Genomic DNA, 16964 nt, shown 5'->3' with positions numbered 1-16964 from the left:
CATTGTCAAGATCTTCTGGTAACTGCTGGCATGAGAGACTGTTCACCTATGCCTACTCCGCTTCCTATGAAGCTCGATAATCTTCCTGGTCATGATGAACTATTTCCTGAGCCATCATACTTCAGAAGTCTTGCGGGAAAACTGCAGTATCTTACTTTGACAAGACCTGATCTCCAATTCTCAATCAATTACATATGTCAGAAGATGCATCAACCAAGTGTCTCAGATTTCAGTCTACTGAAGCGCATCTTGCGATATGTGAAGGGAACATTTGATATGGGAATCAGTATTAAAGGCCACTGTGACTCTACTATGGTTTGTTATAGTGACTCCGACTGGGCTGGCTGTAAAGATACTCGCCGATCAACTGGTGGGTTCTGCACTATGTTGGGAACTAATGTTATTTCATGGTCAGCTAAACGCCATGACACTGTCTCAAAGTCTTCCACTGAGGCAGAGTATCGGACGATGTCAGCTGCAACGTCAGAGATAGTGTGGTTACAAAATCTCCTGAAGATAATGGGACTACAACAGCGAGTTACTCCTCTTTTATTGTGTTATAATCTGTCTGCTGTTTGTCTTACCGCCAACCCAATGTTTCATAAACGGACGAAACACTTTGACGTCGACTACCATTATGTCAGAGAAAGGGTAGCAATGAAGGGTTTGGAGGTGAAACACATTCCTGCGACGATGCAAATCGCTGATGTCTTTACCAAATCCTTGTTGCAGGAACCGTTTTTCAAATGGCGAAACAAACTTGGTGTTTCCGTGCTCTCTATGCCAAGTTTGAGGGGGAGTAAAGGCCATACTGATATTAGGCCTTCGTATAAAGCCCAAATGGAGAAAATGAAGAAGACCGTTCTGTCTCTGTCGGCTTCTGAGAAACAAGAGAGCAAGCAGTTCTTACGTGAGCATGGTACGAACAGGCCAGCTCACTGTGTCACGACAAAGAACATATTTGAATGTTTGGACAGCTGTGCTGTAGTGGGTAGAGCTTAACCTAATCTGAGTCTTGTATATAAACATGTAAAGGGCTAGTCTTTGCCGTCAAGTTGAAAGAGTTAATAAAGAACAAGTTTTCATCTTTATCTTGTCTTTGTTTCTTGCCATTCACAAAAAGGTTTTAGAATAAGTGGAATGTTAATTATATTCCATTAAATTCTATAAATAATAATTCATATCATTCCATATATACCTCTGATGTCTTGGTCGTGGAAAAGCTTGGTAACGAGGGTGGTCTTCCCGCACCCGGGAGGAGCGCAAACCACAAGAAAAGCAAGGGAATCATCAAGGAGCTTCTTCTTAAGCTCCATCAAGGGGATCATCGTCTTAGCCTCTTCGATCAAACCTTTCAGAACCTCAGAGACCAAAGCTCCCCCAAGCCAATTGCTCATTCTTTCTTTTTTTTTTTAGCGAAAACACAGGGAAAAAGTTAATATCTATAATATTGTCGATAAATTCTGACAGATTTTAAAGATCAAAAGCTTCCGCTCAATGGCTAAGCAATCTCCTTTTGTCCTTGTCCACCGGTCCCATTCCTTCTTTCTCCCACTTGCCGCGTAATTACTTCGAAACTGCCTCTCTCTTTATTTTTTTTTGCTAAAATGTAAATATCATATAATGAAAAGAAGATTTTACAAAGAAAAACTTAATTTTGATCCATCATGGCAAAAAGAGTGAAAAAACAAGATGGATCATAGATATACAAACTACAAGGAAGAACCTTATCTCAGCCACATCGCCATAACCGAATGAAAATGTTTACTAACGCTTCTAGCTGATATTATGTTTCTCATGTCTTTATCAATGCCATAGAAGACTGATTCCGGTGGAATCGATGTCTGGTTATGCATTAGGTTGTTTCTTTGTTTCCAAAGATGGAAGATAGTGGTTTGAGTGGCCAACATCCGTAGCAAAGTGAGCCTCTTGGACGGTGATGATCTGATCCAAGACAACAGCTCAGACCAGTTGGTGAGCAATGTTGTACGCGATTGGCACCTGAGTAGTACCTCCTTCCAGACTTGAGTGGTATATTCGCAGGCTACCATAAGGTGGTCTCTGGTTTCATCTGATCTGGAACAGAAGGCGCATGCCGCAGATACGGGCATTCCCCAGCTGGCGAGCCTTGCTCTTGTTGGTAGTCTGTCGTAGTTCGTCACCCACATCGTGAAGCTGTGTTTGGGGAGAGCCCCTTTGAACCACACTATGTCCACCCAGTCCTTTTTCTCTTGTCTTGGCCTTAGCACTTCCCACGTAGTGGACGACCTGAAAACACACAAAGGAGAATCACCAGCAACCCATTCAAATAAATCATCTTTTTCATGAGATAAGGGAAGAGTAATAGTAGTTAAATAAGCATGAAGGTCCACTTCCTGCTGTGATCTTAGGTGCGGTAATGTCCATGAAGTTCCTGAGATGACATCAGCCACCTTCGCATTCTTCCTGATTCTAAGTTTTCAACATTATAAACCTTCAACTTATAAACTGTTTAACATATGTCACCTTCCGTCATGATTTTTTAGATGGAGTAACATACATTAACAGAACTAAAATTGAAGATTTATTTCGTAAGATTTTTAGTTGAGAATTTATTTTTTTATGATTCATCTTAGTTGAGGAATTTAATTACTAAAACCTTTTTCATTAATACAACACTTTTATCCCACACACAGCTCTGGTCTCACGGTTGCATGCATAGAACTGGAGTCCATGCATGGACCTCTGATCCTTCAATTCATAAATTTATAATGAACATATATACATTCTGTTAAAAATCTGTTTTACTTTTCTATATTTCATTTCTTGGGCCGGTAAATAACATTTTATATTTCTATAAATTAATGATAAAGAAAAGTAGCGATTTCCACAAAGTAGGCCTTTTCTCAAAAAAAAAAACCACAAAAATATAATCGTATATATAATCGATCAGTCGGTAGATCGTGGAACATATTTCCCAGCCGCGAGATTTAAAAACTTGAAATGAATAAATAATAGTACAAAAAATATGTTTAATCAGATTTTCACCTTTCAACAAGGCAGATTACCATAATGATTAATACTAAATAGACAGTTTTTTTTGTCAACAATACTAAATAGACAGGTAGTCCTCTTTTCTTTCACAGATGTCATTATCATATTGAGTTACAAAAAAAAATGTCATTATCATATTGCAGAAACTAGAACATGAACACGAAGGAAACTGAAACAGAGCGAATTTAGTCACTAATCAGCGGCGATAAATTAGGACATCAAATTTACGCAAAGTTTATCTTCAGTACTCATTTTCTTTCTGGCTCACTTTTATATTTTTAATTTCATTTAATTTACCTTTTTATGGAATCGTTACCGGAATAGTCGAATAATGAAACAAACCTTTGGCTGGAAGCAATAATCATAACTAAAACGCGTGAAGCCATTCAATTCCGTTTGCACCGCGTTATCCACTATCCTTTATTCACATTGACAACTTTATTGTGATTTTATTTTCCTCAAAAATGTAAATTAATTTTAAACCAAACAACGTATAGTATAATTTTACAGCAATTTAAATGTGAAAGTTACCTGAGTAGAGAATATATCTAATATGTCGATAAACATTTAAAATTTAATAGACAAAACATGTGTCTAAAAGTTAAATCGTGTAAAAATTGTTGAAGTTAATTGATGAATAGTTGAGTTTAATTACTTTGACCAAACGAACAAATAAAATAAAGCGAAAACTCTCTCGAGATCTTCACTGTCATTGATTATTAGAACTACCTTTTGTTAGAATTTTTAAATCTCATTTAATAATATCACCCGCAACTCTCGCTATCTAATTGCATTTTTATAGACCAAAGTCCTCTACATTTCTCAATCCCATTTCAGGAGAAAGAGCCTTTGAGCTGTCGTCAGTCTCCTGTCAGTATCATTCTTCAAATGGCAAGAGGGAAAGCAACATCTTTGCTTCATATTCTCCTTCTTGGATCTTTGTTGATCAGTTTGGTGTCAGTGAAAGGAGAAAGCCCTTACAAGTTTTACACTTGGACAGTGACTTATGGCATTATCTCTCCTCTTGGTGTCCCTCAACAGGTACAAATGAGTACACAAAACAACAGTTTCTACTTATGGACATTCTGAGATCCATTTTTTGTTTGATGCTCTGACCCTTTTTTAAAAAACTCTTTATTGATATATTTTTGTTTGTTTTAGGTGATTCTGATCAATGGTCAGTTTCCTGGTCCAAAGCTTGAAGTTGTGACTAATGACAACATCATCCTCAATCTCATCAACAAACTTGACCAACCTTTCCTCTTGACCTGGTAACCTCTTATACTATTTCTGATTGGATCATACTTAAATGGGTTTTTGATATTTCTTTTTCAATGTTTATTAGGAATGGAATAAAGCAGAGGAAGAACTCATGGCAAGATGGTGTATTGGGAACAAACTGTCCAATCCCACCAAACTCAAACTTCACTTACAAGTTCCAAACCAAAGATCAGATCGGAACTTACAACTACTTCCCTTCCACAGCCTTTCACAAAGCGGCCGGTGGATTCGGAGCTATCAACGTCTATGCAAGGCCTAGGATCCCAATCCCTTACCTTCTCCCAGTCTCAGACTTCACTCTACTCATCGGTGATTGGTTTAAAACCAACCACAAAACGCTCCAACAGCGTTTGGACTCTGGTGGGGTCCTTCCATTTCCAGACGGTATGCTCATAAACGGACAAACCCAAACTTCATTCACAGGCGACCAAGGTGAGTTTATAAAACCTCTCATCTGTCTTAAAAAAAAACTGTTTCTTGTCCTTTACGTCATGTGTCTTAAAATCTTTCAGGGAAGACTTACATGTTGAGAATCTCCAATGTTGGGTTATCGAGCACTTTCAATTTCAGAATCCAAGGACATAAGATGAAAGTAGTCGAAGTTGAAGGCTCTCACGTGATTCAAAACGATTATGAGTCTCTTGACGTTCACGTTGGCCAGTCTCTCTCTCTTCTTGTCACCTTAAACCAACCTCCTAAAGATTATTACATCGTTGCAAGCACCCGGTTCCTGAGAAGGAAGCTTAACGTTACTGGTCTGTTGCGCTATTCAAACTCCCGAGTCCCAGCTTCTGGTGCTCCTCCTCCTCTTCCTCCTGGAGAGCTTATTTGGTCCATGAGACAAGCCAGAACATTCAGGTGGAACTTAACGGCTAATGCAGCTAGGCCAAACCCTCAAGGATCATTCCACTACGGGAAAATCAAACCGACCAAGTCGTTTGTTTTCTCGAACTCAGCTCCTTTGATCAACGGGAAGCAGCGCTATGCGGTTAATGGAGTCTCCTATGTGAACTCAGAGACGCCTGTGAAACTTGCTGACCACTTCAACATCGCAGGAGTGTTCAGCACGAATGCTATTCAGAGCGTCCCCTCTAACTCGCGTGTGACTGTTGCGACGTCTGTTGTTCAAGCATCTCTCCATGATTTTCTTGAAATTGTGTTTCAGAACAGTGAGAAGTCAGTGCAGTCATGGCACCTTGACGGTTATGACTTTTGGGTCGTTGGGTGAGTCTTCCTGTTTCCTCTTCTTCTTCTTGTTGCTTTTTGACTCTTAAGTTAAGACAGAGTTTCTCCAACTGCTTTCTTTTGTTATGACACACGTAGATTTGGTTCTGGACAATGGACTCCTGCGAAGAGAAGACTTTACAATCTTGGTGATGCTCTTACAAGACACACAACTCAGGTAGAGCTGTCATAATTAAACCAAAACTTTGAGGTGTTTCCCATGTTGTTGATTGTGCATATATAAAAATGGGCAGGTGTACCCAAACGCTTGGACAACAATATTGCTGTCTTTGGACAACCAAGGGATGTGGAATATGAGATCGGCTAGATGGGACAGACAATATCTAGGACAACAGTTTTATCTAAAAGTGTGGGATCCAGTGAAGAGTCTTGCCAATGAGTACAATCCTCCAGATAATCTTCTTCGCTGTGGCAAAGCTGTTGGAAGACACCTTTAGAGAGATCATTTTATACAAGTTCTTACTTCATCTGCTCTTTTTTTATATTTAAGTTGATCATGTGTTTGTTCGAGGGTTAATGGTTTTGTTATTTCTGGTCATGAGAGTATGGCTGGTTTTTTACATTTGTAATGTGTTAAACACCACCGGGAGGGAGGGAGGGAGATTTGATGTCTTTTAAGTAGGTTGCTTCTTCAGATTGGAGGTTTACAAATAAATAAATATTTTGAATAACTCCAGTCAACTTGTTTTTTTTTCCAAGGAGAAAACTAAAGCTAAAAAAAAAAGAAAAAACTGACATTTTTGAGAGATAGTGTGATGGAGAGAGATATTTGTTCTGGTGTTTATCCAAATATCTTAATTATGTAGATTATTATTTATTCTGGTACTTATCTTAATTAGTTATAATTATTTTAAGGATTTTTAATAGTTTAAAGATTATTTGGTTTTCATATAAATAGGCGTCTATGCCTTGAGTTGTATTCAGATTATTGATATTGATATTTTATAAAAAGAGATGTTTGAAACCTTTATTTCCTTGTTACGGCTAGAACTCGAGAGTTCTCAACGAATCAAGAAGACTTTGATTTTAGGTATTCTCAGACTAAATAGGATTCATTGTGTTATCGTAGCTTCCGCTACCTCAGGTGGTATCAGAGCTGGTGTTTTGGTTTCTTAATCAAAACTTGATCTGGAATCATGGAGAATTTGTTTGCAAAAAGTGAAATTATCATTTACAAAAAAATTGTTGGAGGTCCTATTTTCGACGTTTATGATGATGGAGGTTGGATTCACGATGAGGGCAGTGGCTTCGAGGTGCAAGACTTAGGCAATTGGAGAGATGCAGTTTTTCTCCACAAGATTCTCGTGGAAATCAACAAGTCTGATGAGGTTTCTCTCCAAAAGATTGGATTCCTTGTCGTGGAAGGGAAAAACTTAGCAGTGGACACAGGGCCGGGCCTGAATACAAACCAGTAAAGAATGTGCTTTAGGGCCGGAGACAATAAATATTTGTTGGGGCCAGAAATTACATAAAGTTCATGTAGCTCTACTGGTATAAGCGGCTGTTACTACAATTACATACCATGGTTCGAACCTCCTTTGATGCACTTTTTAGTATTTTAGCGAATTTTAAAATTTAAAGGGCCAAAAAATAATTTTGTCTTGTGAGCCAATAATTATCAGGCACGGCCCTGAGTGGACAATTCACGTACTAAAGGTTATGGTGGCAATGGGGTTTTGAAAAATTATGGCCCAATAAGAACTTTCAGGCATTACTATATTGAGGAGCTTATGGATCTACGAACATTCAATCTCAGGTGGGTTACGTGGTATCATGGAGAGCAAAGTTATATTTTCTTATTTGGAAAATATTATCAATGGAAAAAGAAGAAAAAAAAAGATGAAGCTAACCACCATTAAGATTCGAGGACGAATCTTTCTAACCCGGAGAGAATGATGGAGAGAGATATTTGGATATATTCAAATATCTTAATTATGTAGATTATTATTTATTCTTGTGTTTATCTTAATTAGTTATAATTATCTTAAGGATTTTTAATAGTTTTAAAATTATTTGGTTTTCATATAAATAGGCGTTTATGCCTAAAGTTGTATTCAGATTATTGATATTGATATTTTATAAAAGAGAAGTTTGAAACCTTTTATTTCCTTGTTACGGCTAGAACTCGAAAGTTCTCAACGAATCAAGAAGATTTTGATCTTAAGTATTCTCAGACTAAATAGGATTCATTGTGTTATCGTAGCTTCCGCTACATCATAGTGGGCCTAAAAAAACCCAATAGAAGAGATGACCATACCCAAAACAGAGCTTTGAAAAAGAAAGTTTGACTAGGGGATGAAGTCTAAAAAGAAGCAGTTTCTTGTACGTTTGGACGATCATAAAACTCAATCGCTGCTTTGGATCGGAGAGTTTCAAAAATGAATTGCCAAGTTTGTCAGCTGAAGGAATTGGTATCATAATCCTCCTCCCTCTTCTTCTTGTTATTTGCTAGAGAGAGATGAGTCCTCAATCGTGTTTCTATTTGGTTTCGTGCAGGAAGTGGAATCATTCGAGATACGAGAGGTTCTATGCTGTAAGTTTAGTTATAGGAGGAAGTAGGTAGGTTTTTGATTCATGTGCTCTCACTCAGTTAGCTGATCGGATGATCCTACTACTACTGATCAAACCTCATCATGTTTTTAAGTTTTGAGATTATTCTTTTTTTTTTTGACAGTTTTTTTTTTTTTGACAGAAGTTTTGAGATTATTCAGATGCCAGTTTTTAGAGGTCTGATCAGATCATATCTTTATTTATTTATTTATTGATGGATGGATCATGGATGGGCCTGGCAGGCATTCTACATATTAAAATTTACTAAATTAATTGGTTAGTCCACTAATTTAGGGAGTATATAAAATTTACTAAATTAATTTATTAGAAAAGTTGAACGATGCTCATGTACTATGAAATAGAGTTTCACATAAATTAATACAAATGTAAAATGTGATTATAAATTTTAAAACCACACTAAAGATTCCAGGCTTCTGTATATAATGCATTTACCGAAAACTCAATTTTTTCGTAGAGGTTACACATAGATTTTGAGAAAAATTTTTTTTAAAAAAAAAAAAAAAACATGACAATATTTTTTTAATTCATATGTAATAACATATGATGATGTTTACAGAGGTTTGGAGCTTTTATTGTCTTCGTTTTTCAAGAAAATAGTGATTTTATATTGGTTATTCCCCAATTTAGGGGGTATTATGAAATTTACTAAATTAATTGATAAAAAATTATAATGATTTCTATATACCATGAAAGAGAGCTAATAATACATTAATACAAATATAGAATGTGGTTAGAAATTTTAAAACAACACTTAAGATTATAAGCTTCAGTATATAAATCATTTACCAAATACTCAACATTTTCGTAGGGGTTAACACATAGATTTGGAGAAAAAATCAAAAAATAGAATAACATTTTCTTAATGCATAGTTGATTCATGTACTAATATATGATGATGGTCAAAGAAGTTTGTAACCTTTGTTGTCTCCGTTTCTCTAGAGAATAGCGATTTTATAGTGATTAGTCCCCTAAATTAGGGAATATATGAAGTTTTACTAAATTAATTGACTAAAAATTTGAACAATGCCCATGTACCATGAAAGAGTGTTTAGTGTAAATTAATACAAATTTACAATGTGGTTAGAAATTTTAAAACAACACTAAAGATCATAGGCTTCAGTATATAAAGTGTTTCCAAGAACTCAATGTTTTCGTAGGGTTAACACGTAAAGTTTGAAAAAAGTTCAAAAAAATATAACAGTATTGCTGTAATGAATATTTACCTTGTGTACTAATATATGACTAGATTTTGACCCGCGCAGGCGCGCGGGTATATATTTTGAAAAATATGTTGATATTTGTTTTTTCATGTAATTATTAGGGTTTTACAAAATGAATCCAAGAAACAGAACCGATACCGATCCGAAAATATAGTACCAAACCCAAACATAAATTGATTAAATATTCAAATTATTCAAAATTTTGTTATTTAGAGAACCAAATCTGATCCGAACCGAAGTATTCGGGTACCCGAATTTATCTAAAAATAGATTTATGTACTTGTATATATTAATTATTTTTCGATTTAACGTATATAAAACATTAAGAATGATACTTTTAAATTGGTTTAAATACTTGAATATATATATATATATATATATATATATATATATATATAGATAGTCAAAAGTAAATATCTACAATAGTTAAAGTATACTCAAATCACCAAAAATACTTAAAATAATTATTGATTCAGTATCCAAATATTTAAATCAAGCCAATTGATATGTTAAGCTTAGGTATTCTGACATATGTTATTCAAATTTATAGGTAATATATTATTTTATTTATATATTTTGAGAAATTTAAAATAGGTAATGATTTAAAACTTTTAAAATAATTTAAATGGATTATCCAAACGCGAACCAATCCCGCAGAGATCCGAATCAAACTCAAACCAAAATTTAGAAACATCCTAACAGGGCTTAAATCTTTGACCCCGAAAACCCAAAACACAAACTGATCAGAACCAAACCCGTTTGGGTGCCCGAAATCCCATCCCTATTCATTATTATATATCGTATACTGTCATTATATAATTAATCGTATTTTATACGTACCATCATATAAATAATTACATATATTATATTTTCAAAACTTAATATGAAATATAAAAACCATAATTTGAGTTGGTGTTTCAAATTGGGCTTTGTATTGTATTTTTATTATATATATTGACAACATTTTTTTATAATGGTTATTGAAAAATAGTTTAGTAAAAATCCATTTTTGAATATATGTATTATTTTTTAATCAATTTTTGATATAAATCAACTTTAAATTATTATTTTGATTTGAAATATGTGTATAAAGTTTAAATTTTGTTTTATGGTTAGTTTAGAAAAGAAAAAGTTTTAGACAATTAGATTGACCCGTTTTCGTATATTTTAAATCTGGCCCAGATAGATAGTTTCTTATAATATGATGGACTTTTAATTTTTCTTAATTACATAAGCCCATTACTTTTTTCTTAATACTACTATCCTTGTTTCCAAACAAAATTAATTTTTTTTTAAAAGACTACAATTCATGTTTCCAAACACTCCAAATTTTTTTAATAATCCTATTCAAGTCTCCAAACACTCCAATTTTGTACTTGAGTTTTAATAAGATAGATGATGATCAAAGAGATTTGAAACCTTTGTTGTCTCCATTTATCTAGAGAATAACGATTTTATAATGGTTAGGCCACTAATTTAGGGAATATATGAAATTTTAGTAAATTAATTTATAAAAAAAGTTGAAAGATGCTCATACACAATGAAAGAGAGTTTAGCATACAGTAATACAAAGGTAAAATGTGATTGGAAATTTTAAAACCACACTAAAGATTATAGGCTTCAGTATATAAAGCATTTACCGAAAACTCAATATTTTCGTAGAGACACATAGATTTTGAGAAATTTTCAAAAAAATATGACAATATTCTTTTAATGCATATTTGCATCATGTACTAACATATGATGATGTTCAAAGAGGTTTGAACTTTTGTTGTCTCCGTTTTTCAAGAAAATAGATGATTTTATAGTGGTTATTCCACCAATTTATGGGGTATTATGAAATTTCACTAAATTAATTGATAAAAAAATATAATGATTCTATGCGTATGGGTGGGGATCGACGATTTCAGAAAGCCCTAATGGTTTGGTTCGCCACAAGAAGTTAGCAAGAGATTAAGTTTTGATCTTCAATATTTTTTCTTATTGCAAAAATAAAACAATGTTACACCTGATGTAAAAAGGTTTTTTTGATTTGAATAAATTTAACATTCTTTCAAAAAAAAAGAGAGCTAAACATAAATTAATACAAATATATAATGTGGTTAGAAATTTTAAAACAACACTAAAGATTATAGGCTTCAGTATATAGATCATTTACCAAAAACTCAATATTTACCAAAAACTCAATCATTAATACAAATATAGAATGTATTTAATACATAGATTTTGAGAAAAATTCAAAAAATATAACAATATTGATTTAATGCATAATTGATTCATGCACTAATATATGATGATGACAAAGAGGTTTGAAATCTTTGTTGTCTCTGTTTCTCTAGAGAATAGCGATTTTATAGCGGTTAGTCCACTGATTTAAGAAGTATATGATATTTTACTAAATTAATTGACTAAAAAATTTGAACAATGCCCATATACCATGAAAGAGAGTTTAGCATAAATTTATATTAATTTAGAATGTGGTTAAAACTTTTAAAACAACTCTAAAGATTATAGGTTGCATATAAAGCATTTCCAAAAACTCAATGTTTTCATAGGGGTTAACACATAGAGTTTGAGAAAAATTCAAAAAAATATAACAATATTGTTTTAATGCATATTTGCCTCATGTACAAATATATGATGACGATGAAAAAGGTTTGGAACCTTTGTTGTCTCTATTTCTCTAGAGAATAGCGATTTTATAATGGTGTGTCCACTAATTTAGGGAGTATATGAAATTTTACTAAATTAATTTATAAAAAAAGTTGAACGATGTTCATGTACCATGAAAGAGACTTTAGCATATATTAATACAAATTTAAAATGTTATTAGAAATTTTAAAACTACACTAAATATTATAGGCTTCAGTATATAAAACATTTACTGAAAACTCAATATTTTCGTAGAGGTTATAACATATATTTTGAGAAAATTTCTAAAAAAAAGACAATATTGTTTTAATGCATAGTTGCATACTAAAATAACATATGATGATGGCAAAGAGACTTGAAATCATTGTTGTCTATGTTTCTTTAGAGAATAACGATTTTATAATGGTTAGTCCACTAATTTAGGGATTATATGATGTTTTACTAGATTAATTGTTAAAAAATTAGAAAGATGCCCATGTACCATGAAAGAGAGATTAGCATGCATTAATAAAAATGTAGAATGTGACTAAAAATTTTAAAACCACACTAAATATTATAGGCTTCAGTATATGAAGCATTTACCGAAAACTCAATATTTTCGTAGGGGTTAACACATTGATTTGGAGAAAATTTCAAAAATATATGATAATATTGTTTTAATGCATAGTTTCATCATGCACTAACATATGATGATGTTCAAAGAGGTTTGGAGCCTTTGTTATCTCCGGTTTTGAAGAAAATAGTGACTTTATAGTGGTGATTCCACCAATTAAGGGAGTATTATAAAATTTTACTAAATTAATTGATTAAAAATTATGCTTATTTTCATGTACAATTAAAGAGAGCTAAACATACATTAATACAAATGTAGAATGTGGTTAGAAATTTTAAAACAACACTAAAAGTTTAGATTTCAGTATATAGTGCGTTTAACGTAAAAACTCAATATTTCGTATGAGTTTATACATAGATTTTGAAAAAATCAAAAATATAACAATATTGTTTTAATGCGTAGTTGCATCTTAAAATAACATATGATATGGTCAAAGAGGCCTGAAATCTTTGTTGTCAATGTTTCTTTAGAAAATAGTGATTTTATAATGGTTAGTCCACTAATTTAGGGATTATATGAATGTTTACTAGATTAATTGATAAAAATTAGAAAGATGCCCATGTACCATGAAAGATAGTTTACCATACATTAATACAAATGTATAATGTGATTAAAAAATTTAAAACCACACTAAAGATTATAGGTTTTAGTATATAAAGCATTTACCGAAAACTCAATATTTTTGTAGGGGTTAACACATAGATTTTGAGAAAATTTCAAAAAAATATGAAAATATTGTATTAATGCATAGTTGCATCTTGTACTAACATATGATGATATTTAAAGAGGGTTGAAGACATTGTTATCTCCATTTTTTCAAGAAAATAGTGTTTTTACAGTGGTTATTCCACCAATTTAAGAATTATTATGAAATTTTACTAAATTAATTGATAAAAAAAAATTATAACGATTCCTATATACCATGAAAGAGAGCTAAACATACATTAATACAAATGTATAATGTGGTTAAAAATTTAAAAACAACACTAATGATTATAGGCTTCAGTATATAAATCATTTACCAAAAGCTCAATTTTTTCGTAGGGGTTAACACTTCGATTTTGAGACATTTTTAAAAATATAAAAATATTGCTTTAATGCATAGTTGCCTCATGTACTAATATATGATGATGATCAAAGAGGTTTGGAACATTTGTTGTCTCCATTTCTCTAGAAAATAGCGTTTTTATAATGGTTAGTCCACTAATTTAAGGAGTATATGTAATTTTACTAAATTAATTTATAAAAAAAAATATAATGATTCCTATACACCATGAAAGAGAGCTAAACATACATTAATACAAATATAGAATGTGGTTAGAAATTTTAAAACAACACTAAAGACTATAGGCTTCAGTATATAGATCATTTACCAAAAACTCAATCATTAATACAAATATAGAACGTATTTAATACATAGATTTTGAGAAAAATTAAAAAAATATAACAATATTGATTTAATGCATAATTGATTCATGCACTAATATATGATGATGACAAAGAGGTTTGAAATCTTTGTTGTCTCCGTTTCTCTAGAGAATAGCGATTTTATAGTGATTAGTCCACTAAATTAGAGAATATATGAAGTTTTACTAAATTAATTGACTAAAAATTTGAACAATGCCCATGTACCATGAAAGAGTGTTTAGTGTAAATTAATACAAATTTACAATGTGGTTAGAAATTTTAAAACAACACTAAAGATCATAGGCTTCAGTATATAAAGCATTTCTAAGAACTCAATGTTTTCGTAGGGTTAACACATAAAGTTTGAGAAAAATTCAAAAAAATATAACAGTATTGCTGTAATGCATATTTACCTTGTGTACTAATATATGATGATGATTAAAGAGGTTTGGAACCTTTGTTGTCTCCATTTATCTAGAGAATAGCGATTTTATAATGATGTATCCACTAATTTAGGGAGTATATGAAATTTTACTAAATTAATTTATACAAAAAGTTGAACGATGTTCATGTACCATGAAAGAGACTTTAGCATATATTAATACAAATTTAAAATGTTATTAGAAATTTTAAAACCACACTAAATATTATAGGCTTCAGTATTGATATTACGTGTATACGCACACCAAATAACCTAATGTGCACACTACCACAATCGAATGGTATGTCGATGTAGCACTTTAGGATGGAATCCACAGAGACCAAATCTTACACTTTATCTTTATGGGATCAGAATCAAGCTAAAACAATATGGGGGTTTTAAAGTTGAGGAATCGTAACAAGCAAGTAATAGATTGAATTAAAGTTTTCAGATGATTAAAAATGCTAGCCTAGGGTGGTTTGATCGGGTGTTAAACAAGTGTGAGCCAAACAATTATTCAAGTTTAATTAAGAGCAAGTCTAGAACTCGGATCACTCAAGTAGAACAGCGCACTGTCGTGGTACTGCTCCCTATGCTGATCGATCTTGATACCTAAACTCTCGTTTGGATCAAGATGCGACAGCAAGCAATAGAGGTCAAGTCCGATATGTTCACAAAACACCCTAACATCTACTTTCGCTGGTTAGGGATGCAATGCTCATTCAAGTTATGTCTAGCAACCTATAACACTTTTGATGAATAGATTAAACCTAGAATCAGGCACTAAGTGGTTAACTTGATGCAAGCCTTAAGAACAACAATAAATGAAGACAATCGATTTATAACTTATTTATGTCAAGCTCACGGATCTAACACCCTAACACCCTAGACTAAGCAAGCTGACTACTCAGCCATGGAGCAAGAAAACACAGAGACAGAGATATAAAGCAACATGAAATATGACTGAAATAAAGTAATAGGGTTCAGGGGGTTCTTCTCTAAATCGAGAGAGATGGCCTTCTCCAACTCTAAGGTCTGGTTCCTTGTCTCCAAAACAGCGTAGAATGATAAAGAGAAACAGAAAATATGATATATCAAAGCCAAAGGCGGCTGGGAGAGAAAATAGGGATAATTAGGGCAAATCCCGTAATGATTGTAGTTTCCTTAAAAATCTCTGCCGCTGGAACACTCACTCGGAACAATCACTCGGGTTGCTCCGCTATCCGGAACAGTCATCAAGACTGTTCTGCGTGAAAACCACCAAATTGCACTGTTTGCTGCCTCTTTTGTTCCAGCTGGTCCATCTCCCATCCAATGCAACTCCAGACCTGTAATGACTCGAAAAGGACTAGAAAGACTCGATAAAGACTTGAAAACCAATTTAAAAGCATATATACAAGATGTATAAAACACTATATATCAATTCCCCCAGACTTAGACCCTTGTTTGTCCTCAAACAATGTCAAGTATCAAGAACAGAGAGAAAGGTTTGAAAGTGTGGGAACTCTCCTATTCTCAGCAACCATACTTTAACCACGAATCTCTGAACCATACAAGCAGTAAAACTAGGACAATACACCCTTACCGGAACCCCACTGACTGCTGTTCAAAAATCGGCTCCATACTCTTCATCCCAAACCTGAAAAAGCAACACTATCGAGACAGAACTCCCTACATTCATTTAAGAGTAGCGTGAGCTTCTCATCACAGGCATCATCCAGGGTAGACGGTCTAGGTGTGGAACAGGCTATTTAATGGTGGAGTTAAGAGTGTTTAGGGGCTACCATTTCATTGAAGAGGATGCAGGATATCACACAAAATGGCAAGAGAGGATAGATCCATTGATGTCCACAGCCTCTACTCATTTTTGCTCTATCTGGTGCGACTGTTCTGATGACGGAACAGGCAACTGATTGTTCTGCTTTCCACTTTCCTCTACACACTCTTCAATACTTGGTACCAACTTTTTGCTCGATCTTTCCAGTGGCTCCATGTTTCTTTTCTTTCTTCCCCTTCTCCATCACATTAATCTAATTTTTTTTTTTTTTTTTGAAGACTGATATGGTGATGTGACGAAGAAGGAGGTTATACATAATCGTTCTGAGTGCCACTGGTGGTTCTGATTTCGCGACCATTCTGGTTCTCCACCCCTGCTCTTGTGCAGTTCATTGGTTATGTAGCGGTTGCTCCCTTAATCTGCTTGTTCTCCCTTCTGACATAATTTTTGCAGCAGTAACGAGTAGGAGGCTGCGTTGATCCTTTCCTTTCCGACCTTTTTGCACATATCTGCACATATGACACTGAAAAACAAATGCATGAAGGTGGAATAAAGGCTAAGGTGCAGGGTGGGAACTAGCTAAAGATGAGCTAGCCACTCAGGATCAGCAAGATGGATAAAAAGGATAAGAAGTCCTGAGTGTGTTCTCGTTTCCCTGATCTAATGCCCATAACAAGAAGAATTTCAGTTAAGATTAGGTTCAATTAATGTGGAGTTAAGTCTACCCAGTGTAACCTGATCGGC

The 16964-nt window shown here is 33.6% G+C and overlaps 2 protein-coding genes across 2 annotated transcripts; one reads left to right on the top strand and one right to left on the bottom strand.

The window, feature by feature from the left end:
• Positions 1-1727: 1727 nt before the first annotated feature.
• On the bottom strand, positions 1728-2440 carry LOC111200744. Its single transcript, XM_048740519.1, has 2 exons — positions 2433-2440; positions 1728-2268 (listed from the first exon to the last, which is right to left on the bottom strand). The coding sequence occupies exons 1-2, from the start codon at positions 2438-2440 to the stop codon at positions 1728-1730; spliced, it is 549 nt and encodes a 182-aa protein (XP_048596476.1).
• Positions 2441-3824: 1384 nt separating this feature from the next.
• LOC106437210 (L-ascorbate oxidase homolog) lies at positions 3825-6121 on the top strand. Its single transcript, XM_013878127.3, has 6 exons — positions 3825-4074; positions 4195-4304; positions 4379-4746; positions 4827-5538; positions 5638-5716; positions 5793-6121. The coding sequence occupies exons 1-6, from the start codon at positions 3922-3924 to the stop codon at positions 5994-5996; spliced, it is 1626 nt and encodes a 541-aa protein (XP_013733581.2). The 5' UTR covers positions 3825-3921; the 3' UTR covers positions 5997-6121.
• The last annotated feature ends 10843 nt before the right edge of the window (positions 6122-16964 follow it).

Source organism: Brassica napus, chromosome A9 (genome assembly GCF_020379485.1).
Source record: "Brassica napus cultivar Da-Ae chromosome A9, Da-Ae, whole genome shotgun sequence".
NCBI lineage: Eukaryota > Viridiplantae > Streptophyta > Magnoliopsida > Brassicales > Brassicaceae > Brassica > Brassica napus.
The sequence above is the reverse complement of the archived record's forward strand: the minus strand, read 5'-3'. Positions and strand labels throughout refer to the sequence as shown.